At 44.9% G+C, this 25,000-nt stretch overlaps 1 protein-coding gene across 1 annotated transcript in view; it reads right to left on the reverse strand.

Annotated features, from left to right (window-relative positions):
- atp10b (ATPase phospholipid transporting 10B) overlaps positions 1-25,000 on the reverse strand; it is a 57,726-nt gene that overhangs the window by 19,462 nt on the left and 13,264 nt on the right. Inside the window, 7 exon segments of the mRNA XM_090221531.1 lie at positions 2,726-3,047; positions 11,270-11,528; positions 14,916-15,125; positions 15,538-15,719; positions 17,967-18,044; positions 18,333-18,439; positions 22,974-23,059. Of these exon segments, the coding sequence (XP_090077657.1) occupies positions 2,726-3,047; positions 11,270-11,528; positions 14,916-15,125; positions 15,538-15,719; positions 17,967-18,044; positions 18,333-18,439; positions 22,974-23,059 (1,244 nt within the window).

Genomic DNA, 25,000 nt, shown 5'->3' on the forward strand with positions numbered 1-25,000 from the left:
AGGTAATATCTCATTGTACCTGTGGTAAAGTGATAATGTGGTCCTGTATAACCCAGGTAATATCTCATTGTACCTGTGGTAAAGTGGTAATGTGGTCCTGTATAACCCAGGTAATATCTCATTGTACCTGTGGTAAAGTGGTAATGTGGTCCTGTAACCCAGGTAATATCTCATTGTACCTGTGGTAAAGTGGTAATGTGGTCCTGTATAACCCAGGTAATATCTCATTGTACCTGTGGTAAAGTGATAATGTGGTCCTGTAACCCAGGTAATATCTCATTGTACCTGTGGTAAAGTGGTAATGTGGTCCTGTAACCCAGGTAATATCTCATTGTACCTGTGGTAAAGTGATAATGTGGTCCTGTAACCCAGGTAATATCTCATTGTACCTGTGGTAAAGTGGTAATGTGGTCCTGTATAACCCAGGTAATATCTCATTGTACCTGTGGTAAAGTGATAATGTGGTCCTGTATAACCCAGGTAATATCTCATTGTACCTGTGGTAAAGTGATAATGTGGTCCTGTAACCCAGGTAATATCTCATTGTACCTGTGGTAAAGTGATAATGTGGTCCTGTATAACCCAGGTAATATCTCATTGTACCTGTGGTAAAGTGATAATGTGGTCCTGTAACCCAGGTAATATCTCATTGTACCTGTGGTAAAGCGATAATGTGGTCCTGTAACCCAGGTAATATCTCATTGTACCTGTGGTAAAGTGGTAATGTGGTCCTGTATAACCCAGGTGATATCTCATTGTACCTGTGGTAAAGTGGTAATGTGGTCCTGTAACCCAGGTAATATCTCATTGTACCTGTGGTAAAGTGGTAATGTGGTCCTGTATAACCCAGGTGATATCTCATTGTACCTGTGGTAAAGTGGTAATGTGGTCCTGTAACCCAGGTAATATCTCATTGTACCTGTGGTAAAGTGATAATGTGGTCCTGTATAACCCAGGTAATATCTCATTGTACCTGTGGTAAAGTGATAATGTGGTCCTGTATAACCCAGGTAATATCTCATTGTACCTGTGGTAAAGTGATAATGTGGTCCTGTATAACCCAGGTAATATCTCATTGTACCTGTGGTAAAGTGATAATGTGGTCCTGTATAACCCAGGTAATATCTCATTGTACCTGTGGTAAAGTGATAATGTGGTCCTGTATAACCCAGGTAATATCTCATTGTACCTGTGGTAAAGTGATAATGTGGTCCTGTAACCCAGGTAATATCTCATTGTACCTGTGGTAAAGCGATAATGTGGTCCTGTAACCCAGGTAATATCTCATTGTACCTGTGGTAAAGTGATAATGTGGTCCTGTATAACCCAGGTAATATCTCATTGTACCTGTGGTAAAGTGATAATGTGGTCCTGTTTGGCACAGCTGATAGAACATGGCTCTTGCAACGCCAAGAGTCGTGGGTTGAATTCCCGCTGCGGAATGTATGCACACGCAAGTCGTTTTGGGTAAAAGTGTCTGCTAAATGGCATATGTATTATATTGTATTACATTATATTTTGATGAATAATTCTATAATGATATTAGTTTATCCTGATCACATGATCTGACCAGGTAACAGCATTTTTTACCAATCAGGTCACATGATGATGCTATTATAGTTACATTTATATGCACCTGTCTTATTTAACAGTACCATACAGTACCATACAGTACCATATAGAACCATACAGTACCATATAGAACCATACAGTACCATATAGAACCTTACAGCACCATACAGAACCATACAGTACCATATAGAACCATACAGTACCACATTGAACCATACAGTACCATATAGAACCATACAGTACCATATTGAACCATAGAGTACCATATAGAACCATACAGTACCATATTGAACCATACAGTACCATATAGAACCATACAGTACTATATAGAACCATACAGTACCATACAGTACCATTCAGTACCATACAGAACCATACAGTAGCACCATACAGTACCATATAGAACCATACAGTACCATACAGTACCATATAAAAACATACAGTACCATATAGAACCTTACTGTACCATATAGAACCATACATACAGTACCATACATTACCATACAGTACCATATAGAACCATACATACAGTACCATATAGAACCATACAGTACCATATAGAACCATACATACAGTACCATACAGTACCATATAGAACCATACAGTACCATACAGAACCATACACTACCATACAGAACCATACAGAACCATACAGTACCATACAGAACCATACAGAACCATACAGTACCATACAGTAACATATAGAACCATACAGTACCATATAGAACCATACAGAACCATACAGAACCATACAGTACCATACAGTACCATACAGAACCATACAGAACCATACAGTACCATACAGTACCATATAGAACCATACAGTACCATATAGAACCATACAGAACCATACAGTACCATACAGTACCATACAGAACCATACAGAACCATACAGTACCATACAGTATCATATAGACCATACAGTACCATACAGTACCATATAGAACCATACAGAACCATACAGAACCATACAGTACCATACCGTACCATACAGAACCATACAGAACCATACAGTACCATACAGTATCATATAGACCATACAGTACCATACAGTACCATATAGAACCATACAGAACCATACAGTACCATACAGTACCATACAGAACCATACAGAACCATACAGTATCATATAGACCATACAGTACTTATAAGCCTACCTGCATAAGTTGTCTCTAAAAGCTCCATCATTGTATAGTCCGCCCCTTTGGTATACATCACTATCTCCCTGGTGATTGGATGACACAACACCACCGACATCCTCTTCCTGATGGGGTCAAAGGTCAGGGTGTCCAGCACCTGATAGGTCAGCTCTTGTCCGTGAGGTAATCTCACTGTGATGCTGTCTGGGGTACGGGCCAATAGGGTGAAGCCGTACGCCTTGGCAGCGTACACCAGGGCTGCCTCGTCTGGACTCTCTGCCTCGTAGCATAGCTGATCAGCAATGTCCACTACCAGCCCAGGTCTGGGGATGTTGGCTGGGGTAGAGACAGAGACAGAGTCAGAGGGAGACAGAGACAGAGAGTGGCAGAGACAGAGACAGAGAGAGAGGGAGACAGAGGGAAATAGAGACCGAGACAAATACTTTGTTTGTAAATGATGTCTGAGTATTGGAGTGTGACCCCTGGCTATCCATAAATAAATACAACATTTTCAAAATTGTGCCATCTGGTTTGCTTAATATAAGGAATTGTTAATTATTCGTTCCGCTGATCCCCACTGATCCTCAACACTGGGGCCCCACAAGGGTGCGTTCTGAGCCCTCTCCTGTACTCCCTGTTCACCCACGACTGCATGGCCATGCACGCCTCCAACTCAATCATCAAGTTTGCGGATGACACTACAGTGGTAGGCTTGATTACCAACAACTACGAGACGGCCTACAGGGAGGAGGTGAGGGCCCTCGGAGTGTGGTGTCAGGAAAATAACCTCGCACTCAACGTCAACAAAACTAAGGAGATGATCGTGGACTTCAGGAAACAGCAGAGGGAGCACCCCCCTATCCACATCGACGGGGCAGTAATGGAGAGGGCAGTAAGTTTTAAGTTGCTCGGCGTACACATCAAGGACAAACTGAATTGGTCGACCCACACAGACAGCGTTGTGAAGAAGGCGCAGCAGCGCCTCTTCAACCTCATGAGGCTGAAGAAATTCAGCTTGTCACCAAAAGCACTCACAAACTTTTACAGATGCGCAATCGAGAGCATCCTGCAGGGCTGTATCACCGCTTGGTACGGCAACTGCTCCGCCCACAACCGTAAGGCTCTCCAGAGGGTAGTGAGGTCTGCACAATGCATCACCGGGGGCAAACTACCTGCCCTCCAGGACACCTACACCACCTGATGTCACAGGAAGGCCATAAAGATCATCAAGGACAACAACCACCCGAGCCACTGCCTTTTCACCCCGCTATCATCCAGAAGGCGAGGTCAGTAAAGGTGCATCAAAGCTGGGACCGAGAGACTGAAAAACAGCTTCTATCTCAAGGCCATCAGACTGTTAAACACACTGTTAAACACACTAACTCAACTCCAGCCACTTTAATAATGGAAATTGATGTAAAAAAATGTATCACTAGCCACTTTAAACAATGCCACTTTATATAATGTTTACATACCCTACATTACTCATCTCATATGTACATACTGTTCTCTATACCATCTACTGCATCATGCCATCTTTATGTAATACATGTATCACTAGCCACTTTAATTAAACAATGCCACTTTATGTTTACATACCCTACATTACTCATCTCATATGTATATACTGTACTCTATGCCATCTACTGCATCTTTATGTAATACATGTATCACTAGCCACTTTAAACTATGCCACTTTGTTTACATACTCATCTCATATGTATACACTGTACTCGATACCATCTACTGCATCTTGCCTATGCCGTTCTGTACCATCACTCATTCATATATCTTTATGTACATATTCTTCATCCCTTTACACGTGTGTGTATAAGGTAGTAGTTGTGAAATTGTTAGGTTAGATTACTCGTTGGTTATTACTGCATTGTCGGAACTAGAAGCACAAGCATTTCTCTACACTCGCATTAACATCTGCTAACCATGTGTATGTGACCATTAACATCTGCTAACCATGTGTATGTGACCATTAACATCTGCTAACCATGTGTATGTGACCATTAACATCTGCTAACCATGTGTATGTGACCATTAACATCTGCTAACCATGTGTATGTCACCATTAACATCTGCTAACCATGTGTATGTGACCATTAACATCTGCTAACCATGTGTATGTGACCATTAACATCTGCTAACCATGTGTATGTGACCATTAACATCTGCTAACCATGTGTATGTGACCATTAACATCTGCTAACCATGTATATGTGACCATTAACATCTGCTAACCATGTATATGTGACAAATAAAATTTGATTTGATTTGATTTGATTTGGATTTCTTTCACTTTTGACACTTCACGTCTATTTCAGCAACTACATTTCTACAGACTTTTACTCAAGTAGTATTTTACTGGGTGACTTTCACTTTTACTTGAGTCATTTTCTACTAAGGTATCTTTACTTTTACTCAAGTATGACAATTTAGTCGTTTTTCTACCACTGGTCTGATGAGACCATGAGGAAACTGTGTTCTGATCATCCAATCAGCAACTCCGGTCTGCCTGTCATTGCACCACAAGGGGCACGCCCACTTAACCAATAGGAATTACTGTTTTGACCTTCCCATCCTGAGTTCTTGGGACAGCCCGCCGGCCTCTCTCGTACTTCCCCAAACCAATCAGGAACTCTGGGTAATCAAATTAACGAGGGCGTATCTCCCCATGTCGTGCCATGCCTAGTGTGTGTGTGAGTGTGCGTGTGCGTGTGAGTGTGTGTGTGTGTGTGTGTGTGTGTGTGTGTGTGTGTGTGTGTGTGTGCGAGTGTGTGTGTGTGTGTGTGTGTGTGTGTGAGTGAGTGAGTGAGTGAGTGTGTGTGTGTGTGTGTGTGTGTGTGTGTGTGTGTGTGTGTGTGTGTGTGTGTGTGTGTGTGTGTGTGTGTGTGTGTGTGTGTGGTTAATTTAGTAAAAAGGGACCTAGACATTTTGTCTGGAGCCTCAAAGAGCAATTAGGTAAATTAACACTGACCACTGATGGGAGAGAAGGAGAACGTTTTGGCCAACAACGTTTCCAGTGAGGACAGAGCAAGTATATAATTCAAGATAAATCTGAGAAGTAGATAGATAAAGAGGCAGACTAATTTAATTGATGGCTCTGCTGAAATACATAAATTGGATTTCTCTTCACTGTGTACATCACTGTTCCTACTGCCAGATATCTGGACTGCAGGGCAGTACTATAGCCTTACTGCCAGATATCTGGACTGTAGGGCAGTACTATAGCCTTACTGCCAGATATCTGGACTGTAGGGCAGTACTATAGCCTTACTGCCAGATATCTGGACTGCAGGGCAGTACTATAGCCTTACTGACAGATATCTGGACTGCAGGGCAGTACTATAGCCTTACTGCCAGATATCTGGACTGTAGGGCAGTACTATAGCCTTACTGCCAGATATCTGGACTGCAGGGCAGTACTATAGCCTTACTGCCAGATATCTGGACTGCAGGGCAGTACTATAGCCTTACTGCCAGATATCTGGACTGCAGGGCAGTACTATAGCCTTACTGCCAGATATCTGAACTGCAGGGCAGTACTATAGCCTTACTGCCAGATATCTGGACTGCAGGGCAGTACTATAGCCTTACTACCAGATATCTGGACTGCAGGGCAGTACTATAGCCTTACTGCCAGATATCTGGACTGCAGGGCAGTACTATAGCCTTACTGCCAGATATCTGGACTGCAGGGCAGTACTATAGCCTTACTGCCAGATATCTGGACTGCAGGGCAGTACTATAGCCTTACTGCCAGATATCTGGACTGCAGGGCAGTACTATAGCCTTACTGCCAGATATCTGGACTGCGGGGCAGTACTATAGCCTTACTGCCAGATATCTGGATTGCGGGGCAGTACTATAGCCTTACTGCCAGATATCTGGACTGCAGGGCAGTACTATAGCCTTACTGCCAGATATCTGGACTGCAGGGCAGTACTATAGACTTACTGCCAGATATCTGGACTGCAGGGCAGTACTATAGCCTTACTGCCAGATATCTGGACTGCAGGGCAGTACTATAGCCTTACTGCCAGATATCTGGACTGCAGGGCAGTACTATAGCCTTACTGCCAGATATCTGGACTGTAGGGCAGTACTATAGCCTTACTGCCAGATATCTGGACTGCAGGGCAGTGCTATAGCCTTACTGCCAGATATCTGGACTGCAGGGCAGTGCTATAGCCTTACTGCCAGATATCTGGACTGCAGGGCTGTACTATAGCCTTACTGCCAGATATCTGGACTGCAGGGCAGTACTATAGCCTTACTGCCAGATATCTGGACTGCAGGGCAGTACTATAGCCTTACTGCCAGATATCTGGACTGCAGGGCTGTACTATAGCCTTACTGCCAGATATCTGGACTGTAGGGCAGTACTATAGCCTTACTGCCAGATATCTGGACTGCAGGGCTGTACTATAGCCTTACTGCCAGATATCTGGACTGCAGGGCAGTACTATAGCCTTACTGCCAGATATCTGGACTGCAGGGCAGTGCTATAGCCTTACTGCCAGATATCTGGACTGCGGGGCAGTACTATAGCCTTACTGCCAGATATCTGGACTGCAGGGCAGTACTATAGCCTTACTGCCAGATATCTGGACTGCAGGGCAGTACTATAGCCTTACTGCCAGATATCTGGACTGCAGGGCTGTACTATAGCCTTACTGCCAGATATCTGGACTGCAGGGCAGTACTATAGCCTTACTGCCAGATATCTGGACTGCAGGGCAGTGCTATAGCCTTACTGCCAGATATCTGGACTGCGGGGCAGTACTATAGCCTTACTGCCAGATATCTGGACTGCAGGGCAGTACTATAGACTTACTGCCAGATATCTGGACTGCAGGGCAGTACTATAGCCTTACTGCCAGATATCTGGACTGCGGGGCAGTACTATAGCCTTACTGCCAGATATCTGGACAGCAGGGCAGTACTATAGCCTTACTGCCAGATATCTGGACTGCAGGGCAGTACTATAGACTTACTGCCAGATATCTGGACTGCAGGGCAGTACTATAGCCTTACTGCCAGATATCTGGACTGCAGGGCAGTACTATAGCCTTACTGCCAGATATCTGGACTGCAGGGCAGTACTATAGCCTTACTGCCAGATATCTGGACTGTAGGGCAGTACTATAGCCTTACTGCCAGATATCTGGACTGCAGGGCAGTGCTATAGCCTTACTGCCAGATATCTGGACTGCAGGGCAGTGCTATAGCCTTACTGCCAGATATCTGGACTGCAGGGCTGTACTATAGCCTTACTGCCAGATATCTGGACTGCAGGGCAGTACTATAGCCTTACTGCCAGATATCTGGACTGCAGGGCAGTACTATAGCCTTACTACCAGATATCTGGACTGCAGGGCTGTACTATAGCCTTACTGCCAGATATCTGGACTGTAGGGCAGTACTATAGCCTTACTGCCAGATATCTGGACTGCAGGGCTGTACTATAGCCTTACTGCCAGATATCTGGACTACAGGGCAGTACTATAGCCTTACTGCCAGATATCTGGACTGCAGGGCAGTGCTATAGCCTTACTGCCAGATATCTGGACTGCGGGGCAGTACTATAGCCTTACTGCCAGATATCTGGACTGCAGGGCAGTACTATAGCCTTACTGCCAGATATCTGGACTGCAGGGCAGTACTATAGCCTTACTGCCAGATATCTGGACTGCAGGGCAGTACTATAGCCTTACTGCCAGATATCTGGACTGCAGGGCAGTACTATAGCCTTACTGCCAGATATCTGGACTGCAGGGCAGTACTATAGCCTTACTGCCAGATATCTGGACTGTAGGGCAGTACTATAGCCTCACTACCAGATATCTGGACTGCAGGGCAGTACTATAGCCTTACTGCCAGATATCTGGACTGCAGGGCAGTACTATAGCCTTACTGCCAGATATCTGGACTGCAGGGCAGTACTATAGCCTTACTGCCAGATATCTGGACTGCCGGGCAGTACTATAGCCTTACTACCAGATATCTGGACTGCAGGGCTGTACTATAGCCTTACTGCCAGATATCTGGACTGTAGGGCAGTACTATAGCCTTACTGCCAGATATCTGGACTGCAGGGCAGTACTATAGCCTTACTGCCAGATATCTGGACTGCAGGGCAGTACTATAGCCTTACTGCCAGATATCTGGACTGCAGGGCAGTACTATAGCCTTACTGCCAGATATCTGGACTGCAGGGCAGTACTATAGCCCTACTGCCAGATATCTGAACTGTAGGGCAGTACTATAGCCTTACTGCCAGATATCTGGACTGCAGGGCAGTACTATAGCCTTACTGCCAGATATCTGGACTGCAGGGCAGTACTATAGCCTTACTGCCAGATATCTGGACTGCAGGGCAGTACTATAGCCTTACTGCCAGATATCTGGACTGCAGGGCAGTACTATAGCCTTACTGCCAGATATCTGGACTGCAGGGCAGTACTATAGCCTTACTGCCAGATAGCTGGACTGCAGGGCAGTACTATAGCCTTACTGCCAGATATCTGGACTGTAGGGCAGTACTATAGCCTTACTGCCAGATATCTGGACTGCAGGGCAGTACTATAGCCTTACTGCCAGATATCTGGACTGCAGGGCAGTACTATAGCCTTACTGCCAGATATCTGGACTGTAGGGCAGTACTATAGCCTTACTGCCAGATATCTGGACTGCAGGGCAGTACTATAGCCTTACTGCCAGATATCTGGACTGCCGGGCAGTACTATAGCCTTACTACCAGATATCTGGACTGCAGGGCTGTACTATAGCCTTACTGCCAGATATCTGGACTGCAGGGCAGTACTATAGCCTTACTGCCAGATATCTGGACTGCAGGGCAGTACTATAGCCTTACTGCCAGATATCTGGACTGCCGGGCAGTACTATAGCCTTACTACCAGATATCTGGACTGCAGGGCTGTACTATAGCCTTACTGCCAGATATCTGGACTGTAGGGCAGTACTATAGCCTTACTGCCAGATATCTGGACTGCAGGGCAGTACTATAGCCTTACTGCCAGATATCTGGACTGCAGGGCAGTACTATAGCCTTACTGCCAGATATCTGGACTGCAGGGCAGTACTATAGCCTTACTGCCAGATATCTGGACTGCAGGGCAGTACTATAGCCTTACTGCCAGATATCTGAACTGTAGGGCAGTACTATAGCCTTACTGCCAGATATCTGGACTGCAGGGCAGTACTATAGCCTTACTGCCAGATATCTGGACTGCAGGGCAGTACTATAGCCTTACTGCCAGATATCTGGACTGCAGGGCAGTACTATAGCCTTACTGCCAGATATCTGGACTGCAGGGCAGTACTATAGCCTTACTGCCAGATATCTGGACTGCAGGGCAGTACTATAGCCTTACTGCCAGATAGCTGGACTGCAGGGCAGTACTATAGCCTTACTGCCAGATATCTGGACTGTAGGGCAGTACTATAGCCTTACTGCCAGATATCTGGACTGCAGGGCAGTACTATAGCCTTACTGCCAGATATCTGGACTGCAGGGCAGTACTATAGCCTTACTGCCAGATATCTGGACTGTAGGGCAGTACTATAGCCTTACTGCCAGATATCTGGACTGCAGGGCAGTACTATAGCCTTACTGCCAGATATCTGGACTGTAGGGCAGTACTATAGCCTTACTGCCAGATATCTGGACTGCAGGGCAGTACTATAGCCTTACTGCCAGATATCTGGACTGTAGGGCAGTACTATAGCCTTACTGCCAGATATCTGGACTGTAGGGCAGTACTATAGCCTTACTGCCAGATATCTGGACTGCAGGGCAGTACTATAGCCTTACTGCCAGATATCTGGACTGTAGGGCTGTACTATAGCCTTACTGCCAGATATCTGGACTGCTGCAGGGCAGTGCTATAGCCTTACTGCCAGATATCTGGACTGTAGGGCAGAACTCTACCCTACATATATCCTATAAGTAAAATGTACTTCCTAGAAATTATTTTCTGATAAAATGGCACATTTTCAACCATCAGGCTCTATCACGAAGGCCGCCTTTAATTTAGGAAGGTTTAATATTATGATCAAGATCAAATATTGTTATATAACCTGCGGTCTTAGAAGTTGAGGTCACAAAACCATCTCCCTCTCTCCCTCCTTTCCTCCCCCTCTTCCTCCACTCCTCCTCCTTGCTTCTTCTTCTTCCCTCCTCCGTATCCCATCTCCCTCTCTCCCTCCTTTCCTCCCCCTCTTCCTCCACTCCTCCTCCTCGCTTCTCCTTCTTCCCTCCTCCGTATCCCATCTCCCTCTCTCCCTCCTTTCTTCCCCCTCTTCCTCCACTCCTCCTCCTCACTTCTCCTCCTTCCCTCCTCCTCATCCCATCTCCCTCTCTCCCTCCTTTCCTCCCCCTCTTCCTGCACTCCTCTTCCTCGCTTCTCCTCCTTCCCTCCTCCTCATCCCATCTCCCTCTCTCCCTCCTTTCCTCCCCATCTTCCTCCACTCTTCCTCGTCTCTTCTCCTCCTTCTCTCCTCCGCATCCCATCTTCCTCTCTCCTACACCAAGTCAGGGTCACAGTGAAGAGAAGAGAACGGAGGAGAGGAACGGAACACTTGGAACAGAGCACGACTCACTCTCCGTCTTTGAGCCTGAGCCTGCGTTGCCGTGGAAACCACCACCGTGTTGCAGACAGCGAGAGCCAAGAAGAAGTCCAGGTAGAGATCTGTTTCCCGGCAGTGGGCGTGTCTCTCTGCCCCGTCACCACCACCTCTCAGAACACGCTGAAGTAGCTTTCTGTCTGGCACCACCTCTGTTTCCTGTACACAGACAGGACAGGGGGACAGAATGAAACACCATACTGTTCTACTGTACCTCTATGGGACGGTGTTGGTTATTAAAGTATTAATGCAGTATGGGCTGTGGAGTACAGCGCCTTCAGTAAGTTCTTTACAAATGTTGTTGAGTTACAGCCTGAATTTAAAATTGATTCAATTGAGTATTTTTTGGGGGGGGCCACTTTTTTTGTTACTACCCCGACAATGTCAAAGTGGAAATATGTTTGATGCTACCTACTACTGCAACCTACTACTGCAATCTACTACTGCAATCTACTACTGCAACCTACTACTGCAACCTACTACTGCCATCTACTACTGCAACCTACTACTGCAACCTACTACTGCAACCTACTACTGCAATCTACTACTGCAATCTACTACTGCAATCTACTACTGCAATCTACTACTGCAACCTACTACTGCAATCTACTACTGCAACCTACTACTGCAATCTACTACTGCGATCTACTACTGCAACCTACTACTGCAATCTACTACTGCAACCTACTGTGGATGTGATGTAATGTGATGTTGATATGATGTTGATGTGATATAATGTTGATGTGATATTGATGTGATATAATGTTGATGTGATATAATGTTGATGTGATATAATGTTGATGTGATATAATGTTGATGTGATATTGATGTGATATAATGTTGATGTGATATAATGTTGATGTGATATAATGTTGATGTGATATTGATGTGATATAATGTTGATGTGATATAATGTTGATGTGATATTGATGTGATATAATGTTGATGTGATATAATGTTGATGTGATATAATGTTGATGTGATATAATGTTGATGTGATATAATGTTGATGTGATATAATGTTGATGTGATATAATGTTGATGTGATATAATGTTGATGTGATGTTGATGTGATATAATGTTGATGTGATATAATGTTGATGTGATATAATGTTGATGTGATGTTGATGTGATATAATGTTGATGTGATATAATGTTGATGTGATGTTGATGTGATATAATGTTGATGTGATATAATGTTGATGTGATGTTGATGTGATATAATGTTGATGTGATATAATGTTGATGTGATATAATGTTGATATGATGTTGATGTGATATAATGTTGATGTGATATAATGGTGATGTGATATAATGTTGATGTGATGTTGATGTGATATAATGTTGATGTGATATAATGTTGATGTGATGTTGATGTGATATAATGTTGATGTGATATAATGTTGATGTGATATAATGTTGATGTGATATAATGTTGATGTGATATAATGTTGATGTGATATAATGTTGATGTGATATAATGTTGATGTTGATGTGATATAATGTTGATGTGATGTTGATGTTGATGTGATATCAGTAGCCCATGGCGTCATGTTGCTCAGCATGACCACATGTGCAACTACAGATACGGCAAAGGGACACACCCTCTGACCACAGAGTCATAAAAACATTATATGCTGTGTTTTAGGTTGAGTTATTTGAGGTATTTCACCATCCAAAACGTTCCTGCTTTGAGCGGTATGGATACATTGTTTCTATTGTTGTTGTTATCATACAGCTATACTCTCACCAGTGGACTGCTGAATGCTACTTCCCCCTGGGCACTTCCTTCCTTGTTCCTGTGAGGTCGCTGGGCACCATGGCAACATTGTATTACTTCTGGGTCATGGTCATGGTTTTTCTTCCAGGGTCCATCCTGTCCTCAAAGGGAGTGGTCTCTGGAGGAAGGGAACCTCTTTCCTCTGTGTCATCAGCCTCCCCAGGGACAGGCAGACGGACGTCTGGAGAGGAGAGCCAAAACATATTCACTGTACTCACTCAGTTAGTATAAACTGGGCCCGTATCTGTTTGTGCTGTGTAGCCAACTCCTGTTGATGTTTAATGATCATAGGAGTTGGCTAGACAGCATAAACCGATCCTGGAGCAGATTACAGTCGGTAGACTACAGAACCAGATGAAACTAGAAAGGGCCATTTTTCATAATTACTGGTGCTAGAACCCCTAATTAAAACTGCATCAGCATTTGATAACAAGAGAGAGGTTGATTCCCATAGCAGTACCTGCTAAACTGTGGTCCAGATGGTTGAAACCAGGGTTAAAGTTGATAAGCCAGCGGGGGTTTGTGGAACTTGTGATGAGAATACGTAAAGGCACACTCCTTAATTGGTTTATACCATCAAAGACTGGACCACCAACAAACATCAATGCTGAAGCAAGTCCTATTAAAATACCCAAAAAACAACTAAGTAGACAACTAGTGGAAGAGCTCAAATTACATCCAGCGATCTTGACGGCCACAATCAACTAATGTCTTTTGGGTACAAAGGTCCTCGGATGCTTTTTGAACAGCAGGGCATGTTCAACTGGTTTCAGTTCCCATTGTTTCTTTACAGTTCCCATTGTTTCTTTACAGTTCCCATTGTTTCTTTACAGTTCCCATTGTTTCTTTACAGTTCCCATTGTTTCTTTACAGTTCCCATTGTTTCTTTACAGTTCCCATTGTTTCTTTACAGTTCCCATTGTTTCTTTACAGTTCCCATTGTTTCTTAACAGTTCCCATAGTTTCTTTACAGTTCCCATTGTTTCTTAACAGTTCCCATTGTTTCTTTACAGTTCCCATTGTTTCTTAACAGTTCCCATTGTTTCCTTACAGTTCCCATTGTTTCTTAACAGTTCCCATTGTTTCTTAACAGTTCCCATTGTTTCTTTACAGTTCCCATTGTTTCTTTACAGTTCCCATTGTTTCTTTACAGTTCCCATTTTTTCTTTACAGTTCCCATTGTTTCTTTACAGTTCCCATTGTTTCTTTACAGTTCCCATTGTTTCTTTACAGTTCCCATTGTTTCTTTACAGTTCCCATTGTTTCTTTACAGTTCCCATTGTTTCTTTACAGTTCCCATTGTTTCTTTACAGTTCCCATTGTTTCTTTACAGTTCCCATTGTTTCTTTACAGTTCCCATTGTTTCTTTACAGTTCCCATTGTTTCTTTACAGTTCCCATTGTTTCTTAACAGTTCCTATTGTTTCTTTACAGTTCCCATTGTTTCTTAACAGTTCCCATTGTTTCTTTACAGTTCCCATTGTTTCTTTACAGTTCCCATTGTTTCTTAACAGTTCCCATTGTTTCTTTACAGTTCCCATTGTTTCTTTACAGTTCCCATTGTTTCTTTACAGTTCACATTGTTTCTTTACAGTTCCCATTGTTTCTTTACAGTTCCCATTGTTTCTTTACAGTTCCCATTGTTTCTTAACAGTTCCCATTGTTTCTTTACAGTTCCCATTGTTTCTTTACAGTTCCCATTGTTTCTTAACAGTTCCCATTGTTTCTTTACAGTTCCCATTGTTTCTTAACAGTTCCCATTGTTACTTTACAGTTCCCATTGTTCTCTGTGAGGGTACCAGTCTTGTCCGAGAAGACGTAGTGAATCTGTCCCAGGTCCTCAGTGATGTTGAGGGTTCTACACTGGACTCTGCTGTCTGTCTCTTCATCATACAGGTCTATGTCGTTAGTGATGAAGAACACCTGACTCGCCTTCACAATTTCAATGGATACGTACAAGGAGATGGGAATCAGGATCTGAAGGAGAAGGAAGAGAGGAGGGAGGAAGAGAAGGAAGAGATGAGGAAGGGAGGAAAAGAGGAGGGAGAGAGGAAGAAGGTAAGGGGGGTAGGGAGGGAGGGAGGGAGGGAGGGAGGGAGGGAGGGAGGGAGGGAGGGAGGGAGGGAGGGAGGGAGGGAGGGAGGGAGGGAAGGAAGGAAGGAAGGAAGGAAGAAAGGAAGGAAGGAGGGAAGAAAGGAAGGAGGGAGGGAAGGAAGGAAGGAAGGAAGGAAGGAAGGAAGGAAGGAAGGAAGGAAGGAAGGAAGGAAGGAAGGAAGGAAGGAAGGAAGGAAGGAAGGAAGGAAGGAAGGAAGGAAGGAAGGAAGGAAGGGTGATGTCATACTGGTACACACTCAAACTCACAGACACACAAATGCTTTATGGTTGTTCACCGATCATGATGTTTCTCCCAACACACACACATACACACACACACTCTCGCTACCTGCAGTAGTATGATCATAGTCAAGAACATGTAGAAGCTAGACAGAGGGGGCGGGTCCAGATGACCATGGCTGTCTGGTATCAGGAAGAGAAGCATGCTGGGAAATTACTCCAGCCAGATGTAATGACCTGTTTGGGGAAGGAGAGGGGAAAAGGAGGGAGGGAGAAGGTGATGAAGGGGTGAGAGAATGGAGTGAAAGGAAGTAGAAGAGGAAGGACAAGGAATGGAGCAAAAGGAGGAGAGAAAGGACAAGAGGAGGGTAAGACAAGGATGAGAAGAGGGTAAGAACAGGATGAGTAGAGAGGAGGGTAAGAACAGGATGAGAGGAGAGGAGGGTAAGAACAGGATGAGAGGAGAGGAGGATAAGAACAGGAGGAGAGGAGGGTAAGAACAGGAAGAGAGGAGAGGAGGGTAAGAACAGGATGTGAGGAGAGAAAGGACAAGAACAGGATGAGAGGAGAGGAGGGTAAGAACAGGATGAGAGGAGAGAAAGGACAAGAACAGGATGAGAGGAGAGGAGGGTAAGAACAGGATGAGAGGAGAGGAGGGTAAGAACAGGATGAGAGGAGAGGAGGATAAGAACAGGAGGAGAGGAGAGGAGGGTAAGAACAGGATGAGAGGAGAGGAGGGTAAGAACAGGATGAGAGGAGAGGAGGGTAAGAACAGGATGAGAGGAGAGGAGGGTAAGACCAGGATGAGAGGAGAGGAGGATAAGAACATGAGGAGAGGAGATGAGGGTAAGAACAGGAGGAGAGGAGGGTAAGAACAGGATGAGAGGAGAGGAGGGTAAGAACAGGATGAGAGGAGGGTAAGAACAGGATGAGAGGAGAGGAGGGTAAGAACAGGATGAGAGGAGAGGAGGGTAAGAACAGGATGAGAGGAGAGGAGGGTAAGAACAGGAGGAGAGGAGAGGAGGGTAAGAACAGGAGGAGAGGAGAGGAGGGTAAGAACAGGATGAGCAGAGAGGAGGGTAAGAACAGGAGGAGAGGAGAGGAGGGTAAGAACAGGAGGAGAGGAGAGGAGGGTAAGAACAGGATGAGAGGAGAGGAGGGTAACAACAGGATGAGAGGAGAGTAAGAACAGGAGGAGAGGAGAGAAGGGTGAGAACAGGAGGAGAGGAGAGGAGTGTAAGAACAGGATGAGGAGAGGAGGATAAGAACAGGATGAGAGGAGAGGAGGGTAAGAACAGGATGAGAGGAGAGGAGGGTAAGAACAGGAGGAGAGGAGAGGAGGGTAAGAACAGGATGAGAGGAGAGGAGGGTAAGAACAGGAGGAGAGGAGGGTAAGAACAGGAGGAGAGGAGAGGAGGGTAAGAACAGGAAGAGAGGAGAGGAGAGTAAGAACAGGATGAGAGGAGAGGAGGATAAGAACAGGAGGAGAGGAGAGGAGGGTGAGAACAGGAGGAGAGGAGAGGAGGGTATGAAAGAAAAAGGACAGTAAGGACAGGTGGATTAATCACACTCCTCTACCTCAGAACAGGGGTTGTTTCTGTCCCTTTTTCCTCCCTCCTTTCCCCTCTTCTTCTTCACTCTATATACTGATGGATGATGACTGATGTTTAAATGTCTTCCTATTAAGGTCCATGGATTACAACATTAATCTTGCTGGACCTGATCAATGTTTACATTACTTCCTAGACTCTTAGAGAAAAAAAATGCAATCTTGAGCCATAGGAAAACTCTTGCCAAGAACCTTTTTGGTTCCAAGTTGAACCCTTTTGGTTCCAGGTTAGAACCCTTTTGAGTTCCATGTAAAACCTTTTACGCAAAGAAGTTCTACATGGACACCAAATGAGTTCTAACAGGAACCAAAAAGTGTTCGTCGGTCGGGACAGCCTTTATGAGTGTATAAAGTTCAATGGATTAGAAAGTTAACCTTACGACCTGATCGTGATCACTGGTCAATGTCTTCCTATAAAGGTCACTGGAAGAGAACATTAACCTTGGCTAGTGAATGTGTTGTTTTGCCCACGCCCTCCTTCCTTGCTCCTGGCCCTGCCTCTTCCACCCATCCATGTGTTTAATATGGACAGAAAAGAGCAGAAGCTTTTTGAGCTGTCCTATCAGGCCCGGTGTCTAGTTAACTAGTTATTAACCCTGCGAGCTGAAGTGTGTCCCAAATGGCAGAGCCTATGGGGCTCTGGTCAAAAGTAGTGTAGGGAATAAAACTATGTAGGGAATAAGGTGTCATTTGGGACTTAACTTCTTCATACAGTACATTGCTAGAAGATGCAGTTGTCTTGGCTATATCAGTACGTAAACCTATATGTTGATAGGGAAGGTATATTAGTACAATATGAGGTAGTAATTGTATGGTAATTAATGTAGGGTAGGTTAACTTTACCTCGTTTTCCTATATGGCTTGGTATGGTTTACAAATGACACAGAAGAGCACGTGCATGTTCATTTTGCGTTCCAGTTTGCTGCGTCTGTACCTGGGTCTGTAGTTATGGACTTGGTCTCACGGCCTGAAACAAGAGATGAGCGAAACGCTGTAGCGGCGCCAACTTGGCCAGCGGCGAGCCGCTAGTAAACCGCTACGTGGTCGCAAGCAGGTAAGTGTTTACTCAAAGTGTTTACTCAAAGTGTTTACTCAAACGGGGCTCGTCGTCTTTTCTGGTGTTTCAATTTAAAGACTCAAATGTTCCAAATGCTGTAATTAACAAACTTCGTAAATGTAATAACTTAACCAGGAACGTAAAGATGTAACAGTAGAGCTCAGAGGTCAGAGGTCATATTCACCTGCGTACACCACGAACCCAGCTGCGTGGTCTGTGTTTCGGACGGTACACCCCCTCAGCAGCAGACTGTCAATCCCAAAGCCCTACTTCCTGTTATCAGCCGTCTCTCTGCAGAGAGACATTCTTTTACACTCACGTCTCATTAGGTATTCATTACCTCCTATATATTCTCCATGGACGTGTCCAAAATGGCACCCAAAAGTAGTGCGTCCAAATGTAGTGCACTACATAGGGAATAGGGTGCCATGCCCTACGGCCCTAGTCGAAAGTAGTGCACTACATAGGGAATAGGGTGCCATGCCCTACGGCCCTAGTCGAAAGTAGTGCACTACATAGGGAATAGGGTGCCATGCCCTACGGCCCTAGTCGAAAGTAGTGCACTACATAGGGAATAGGGTGCCATGCCCTACGGCCCTTGTCAAAAGTAGTGCACTACATAGGGAACAGGATGCAATTTCAGACGCAGCCTATTCATTAATTCTCTCCCTTTATGGCCAAACTGGACTGGAGAGTGGACATAGCAGCTGCTATAAAAGCTACGGGGCTCTAAGAACGTCGGTGAGAAGCTGCTAGAGCCGTAAAGTATTGGTTTATTTAGAGCATCAGGAGAAATACAGTAAAGTAATGGTTTATTTAGAGCATCAGGAGAAACACAGTAAAGTAATGGTTTATTTAGAGCATCAGGAGAAATACAGTAAAGTAATGGTTTATTTAGAGCATCAGGAGAAATACAGTAAAGTAATGGTTAATTTAGAGCATCAGGAGAAATACAGTAAAGTAATGGTTTATTTAGAGCATCAGGAGAAATACAGTAAAGTAATGGTTAATTTAGAGCATCAGGAGAAATACAGTAAAGTAATGGTTTATTTAGAGCATCAGGAGAAATACAGTAAAGTAATGGTTTATTTAGAGCATCAGGAGAAATACAGTAAAGTAATGGTTTATTTAGAGCATCAGGAGAAATACAGTAAAGTAATGGTTTACAGTAAAGTACAGTAAAGTAATGGTTTTCCGGCGCCGACAGAGATGGCCGCCTCGCTTCGCGTTCCTAGGAAACTATGCAGTTTTTTGTTTTTTTACGTGTTATTTCTTACATTAGTACCCCAGGTCATCTTAGGTTTCATTACATACAGTCGAGAAGAACTACTGAATATAAGATCAGCATCAACTCACCATCAGTACGACCAAGAATATGTTTTTCGCGACGCGGATCCTGTGTTCTGCCTTACAAACAGGACAACGGAGTGGATCCTATGCAGCGACCCAAAAAAACTACTCCGAAAGAGAGGGAAACGAGGCGGTCTTCTGGTCAGACTCCGGAGACGGGCACAGCGCGCACCACTCCCTAGCATTCTTCTTGCCAATGTCCAGTCTCTTGACAACAAGGTTGATGAAATCCGAGCAAGGGTAGCATTCCAGAGGGACATCAGAGACTGTAACGTTCTTTGCTTCACGGAAACGTGGCTTACTGGAGAGACGCTATCCGAAGCGGTGCAGCCAACAGGTTTCTCCACGCATCGCGCAGACAGGAAAAAACATCTTTCTGGTAAAAAGAGGGGCGGGGGCGTATGCCTTATGACTAACGTGACATGGTGCGACGAAAGAAACATACAGGAACTCAAATCCTTCTGTTCACCTGATTTAGAATTCCTCACAATCAAATGTAGACCGCATTATCTACCAAGAGAATTCTCTTCGATTATAATCACAGCCGTATATATCCCCCCCCAAGCAGACACATCGATGGCTCTGAACGAACTTTATTTAACTCTCTGCAAACTGGAAACAATTTATCCGGAGGCTGCATTCATTGTAGCTGGGGATTTTAACAAGGCTAATCTGAAAACAAGACTCCCCAAATTTTATCAGCATATCGATTGCGCAACCAGGGGAGGAAAGACCTTGGACCATTGTTACTCTAACTTCCGCGACGCATATAAGGCCCTGCCCCGCCCCCCTTTCGGAAAAGCTGACCACGACTCCATTTTGTTGATCCCTGCCTACAGACAGAAACTAAAACAAGAGGCTCCCACGCTGAGGTCTGTCCAACGCTGGTCCGACCAAGCTGACTCCACACTCCAAGACTGCTTCCATCACGTGGACTGGGAGATGTTTCGTATTGCGTCAGATAACAACATTGACGAATACGCTGATTCGGTGTGCGAGTTCATTAGAACGTGCGTTGAAGATGTCGTTCCCATAGCAACGATTAAAACATTCCCTAACCAGAAACCGTGGATTGATGGCAGCATTCGTGTGAAACTGAAAGCGCGAACCACTGCTTTTAATCAGGGCAAGGTGTCTGGTAACATGACCGAATACAAACAGTGCAGCTATTCCCTCCGCAAGGCTATCAAACAAGCTAAGCGCCAGTACAGAGACAAAGTAGAATCTCAATTCAACGGCTCAGACACAAGAGGCATGTGGCAGGGTCTACAGTCAATCACGGACTACAGGAAGAAACCCAGCCCAGTCACGGACCAGGATGTCTTGCTCCCAGGCAGACTAAATAACTTTTTTGCCCGCTTTGAGGACAATACAGTGCCACTGACACGGCCTGCAACGAAAACAAGCGGTCTCTCCTTCACTGCAGCCGAGGTGAGTAAGACATTTAAACGTGTTAACCCTCGCAAGGCTGCAGGCCCAGATGGCATCCCCAGCCGCGCCCTCAGAGCATGCGCAGACCAGCTGGCCGGTGTGTTTACGGACATATTCAATCAATCCCTATACCAGTCTGCTGTTCCCACATGCTTCAAGAGGGCCACCATTGTTCCTGTTCCCAAGAAAGCTAAGGTAACTGAGCTAAATGACTACCGCCCCGTAGCACTCACATCCGTCATCATGAAGTGCTTTGAGAGACTAGTCAAGGACCATATCACCTCCACCCTACCTGACACCCTAGACCCACTCCAATTTGCTTACCGCCCAAATAGGTCCACAGACGATGCAATCTCAACCACACTGCACACTGCCCTAACCCATCTGGACAAGAGGAATACCTATGTGAGAATGCTGTTCATCGACTACAGCTCGGCATTCAACACCATAGTACCCTCCAAGCTCGTCATCAAGCTCGAGACCCTGGGTCTCGACCCCGCCCTGTGCAACTGGGTACTGGACTTCCTGACGGGCCGCCCCCAGGTGGTGAGGGTAGGCAACAACATCTCCTCCCCGCTGATCCTCAACACTGGGGCCCCACAAGGTTGCGTTCTGAGCCCTCTCCTGTACTCCCTGTTCACCCACGACTGCGTGGCCACGCACGCCTCCAACTCAATCATCAAGTTTGCGGACGACACAACAGTGGTAGGCTTGATTACCAACAACGATGAGACGGCCTACAGGGAGGAGGTGAGGGCCCTCGGAGTGTGGTGTCAGGAAAACAACCTCACACTCAACGTCAACAAAACTAAGGAGATGATTGTGGACTTCAGGAAACAGCAAAGGGAACACCCCCCTATCCACATCGATGGAACAGTAGTGGAGAGGGTAGCAAGTTTTAAGTTCCTCGGCATACACATCACAGACAAACTGAATTGGTCCACTCACACAGACAGCATCGTGAAGAAGGCGCAGCAGCGCCTCTTCAACCTCAGGAGGCTGAAGAAATTCGGCTTGTCACCAAAAGCACTCACAAACTTCTACAGATGCACAATCGAGAGCATCCTGGCGGGCTGTATCACCGCCTGGTATGGCAACTGCACCGCCCTCAACCGTAAGGCTCTCCAGAGGGTAGTGAGGTCTGCACAACGCATCACCGGGGGCAAACTACCTGCCCTCCAGGACACCTACACCACCCGATGTCACAGGAAGGCCATAAAGATCATCAAGGACATCAACCACCCGAGCCACTGCCTGTTCACCCCGCTATCATCCAGAAGGCGAGGTCAGTACAGGTGCATCAAAGCTGGGACCGAGAGACTGAAAAACAGCTTCTATCTCAAGGCCATCAGACTGTTAAACAGCCACCACTAACACTGAGTGGCTGCTGCCAACACACTGACACTGACTCAACTCCAGCCACTTTAATAATGGGAATTGATGGGAAATGATGTAAATATATCACTAGCCACTTTAAACAATGCTACCTTATATAAATGTTACTTACCCTACATTATTCATCTCATATGCATACGTATATACTGTACTCTATATCATCGACGGTATCCTTATGTAATACATGTATCACTAGCCACTTTATACTATACTATGCCACTTTGTTTACATACTCATCTCATTTGTACATACTGTACCCGATACCATCTACTGTATCTTGCCTATGCTGCTCTGTACCATCACTCATTCATATATCCTTATGTACATATTCTTTATCCCCTTACACTGTGTACAAGACAGTAGTTTTGGAATTGTTAGTTAGATTACTTGTTATTACTGCATTGTCGGAACTAGAAGCACAAGCATTTCGCTACACTCGCATTAACATCTGCTAACCATGTGTATGTGACAAATAAAATTTGATTTGATTTGATTTGATTTGATTTGATTTATTTAGAGCATCAGGAGAAATACAGTAACGTATTGATCCATTTAGCTTGGCTTCATTCATACACAACATGACTGGTTTGGTTGGCCTCTTTGGATACAGTATAATAGTGTTGTTGTTGTTGTTGTTGCTAATACTCACATGTAACCTTTGATATGATTGAGGTTGTCGTTGGGTTTTTCAACGACTACTGTGCTGTTGAAGTGTTGCGGATTAAAAGGAAAATCCTGAAAATAAAAGTACACACATTCAAACTGTTTAGGAGGAAGGCAGGAAGGACAGTTTCCCAGAACTGGAATGTGTTTCGATGGTTCCAGAATCCATTAAAACAAACCTGTAATTGCAGAAGCTTTCATTATAACTCATGAATACAAAGACACATTATTTCAAAGAATGTTGGACTTTCATAATGACACAGTGAGGCCTTTCATAATGACACAGTGAGGCCTTTCATAATGACACAGTGAGGCCTTTCATAACGAGGCCTTTCATAATGACACAGTGAGGCCTTTCATAATGACACAGTGAGGCCTTTCATAATGACACAGTGAGGCCTTTCATAATGACACAGTGAGGCCTTTCATAATGACACAGTGAGGCCTTTCATAACGAGGCCTTTCATAATGACACAGTGAGGCCTTTCATAACGAGGCCTTTCATAATGACACAGTGAGGCCTTTCATAATGACACAGTGAGGCCTTTCATAATGACACAGTGAGGCCTTTCATAATGACACAGTGAGGCCTTTCATAATGACACAGTGAGGCCTTTCATAATGACACAGTGAGGCCTTTCATAATGACACAGTGAGGCCTTTCATAATGACACAGTGAGGCCTTTCATAACGAGGCCTTTCATAATGACACAGTGAGGCCTTTCATAATGACACAGTGAGGCCTTTCATAATGACACAGTGAGGCCTTTCATAACGAGGCCTTTCATAATGACACAGTGAGACCTTTCATAACGAGGCCTTTCATAATGACACAGTGAGGCCTTTCATAATGACACAGTGAGGCCTTTCATAATGACACAGTGAGGCCTTTCATAATGACACAGTGAGGCCTTTCATAATGACACAGTGAGGCCTTTCATAACGAGGCCTTTCATAATGACACAGTGAGGCCTTTCATAATGACACAGTGAGGCCTTTCATAATGACACAGTGAGGCCTTTCATAACGAGGCCTTTCATAATGACACAGTGAGACCTTTCATAACGACGCCTTTCATAATGACACAGTGAGGCCTTTCATAATGACACAGTGAGGCCTTTCATAATGACACAGTGAGGCCTTTCATAATGACACAGTGAGGCCTTTCATAATGACACAGTGAGGCCTTTCATAAGGACACAGTGAGGCCTTTCATAATGACACAGTGAGGCCTTTCATAAGGACACAGTGAGGCCTTTCATAATGACACAGTGAGGCCTTTCATAAGGACACAGTGAGGCCTTTCATAAGGACACAGTGAGGCCTTTCATAATGACACAGTGAGGCCTTTCATAAGGACACAGTGAGGCCTTTCATAATGACACAGTGAGGCCTTTCATAATGACACAGTGAGGCCTTTCATAACGAGGCCTTTCATAATGACACAGTGAGGCCTTTCATAATGACACAGTGAGGCCTTTCATAATGACACAGTGAGGCCTTTCATAACGAGGCCTTTCATAATGACACAGTGAGACCTTTCATAACGAGGCCTTTCATAATGACACAGTGAGGCCTTTCATAATGACACAGTGAGGCCTTTCATAATGACACAGTGAGGCCTTTCACAATGACACAGTGAGGCCTTATATTTTCAAAACAGGGACTTTAACGTCATTAATCCTCACCTGTGTGTAGAGTCCTGGGACGACCTGTCTCTGTTTGAGGTTGGTCTCTCCATCCAGGGTGGCGGTCTCAACGTGACACACCCGTTAGGGTCGGAGGTGTGGAGAAACAACAGGTCAGCTGGGAGGATCTCGTTAGACAACACCTTCACGAAGTCTCCTACCCTCACGTCCTTCCAACGACGCTCCACAAAGTCCCCCTCCTTCCTGAGACCAGGGGTGGTAGCGTTAATTAACTGGTAATTTCAATAGGGTTTCAACGTGAATTAACTGTTTATTACATTTGTTTAATGGCAGAGGACTGTATGGTTATTTAACAAGATAACCT

Source organism: Oncorhynchus mykiss, chromosome 25 (assembly GCF_057628025.1).
Source record: "Oncorhynchus mykiss isolate SJ-2025 chromosome 25, ASM5762802v1, whole genome shotgun sequence".
NCBI classification, from domain to species: domain Eukaryota; kingdom Metazoa; phylum Chordata; class Actinopteri; order Salmoniformes; family Salmonidae; genus Oncorhynchus; species Oncorhynchus mykiss.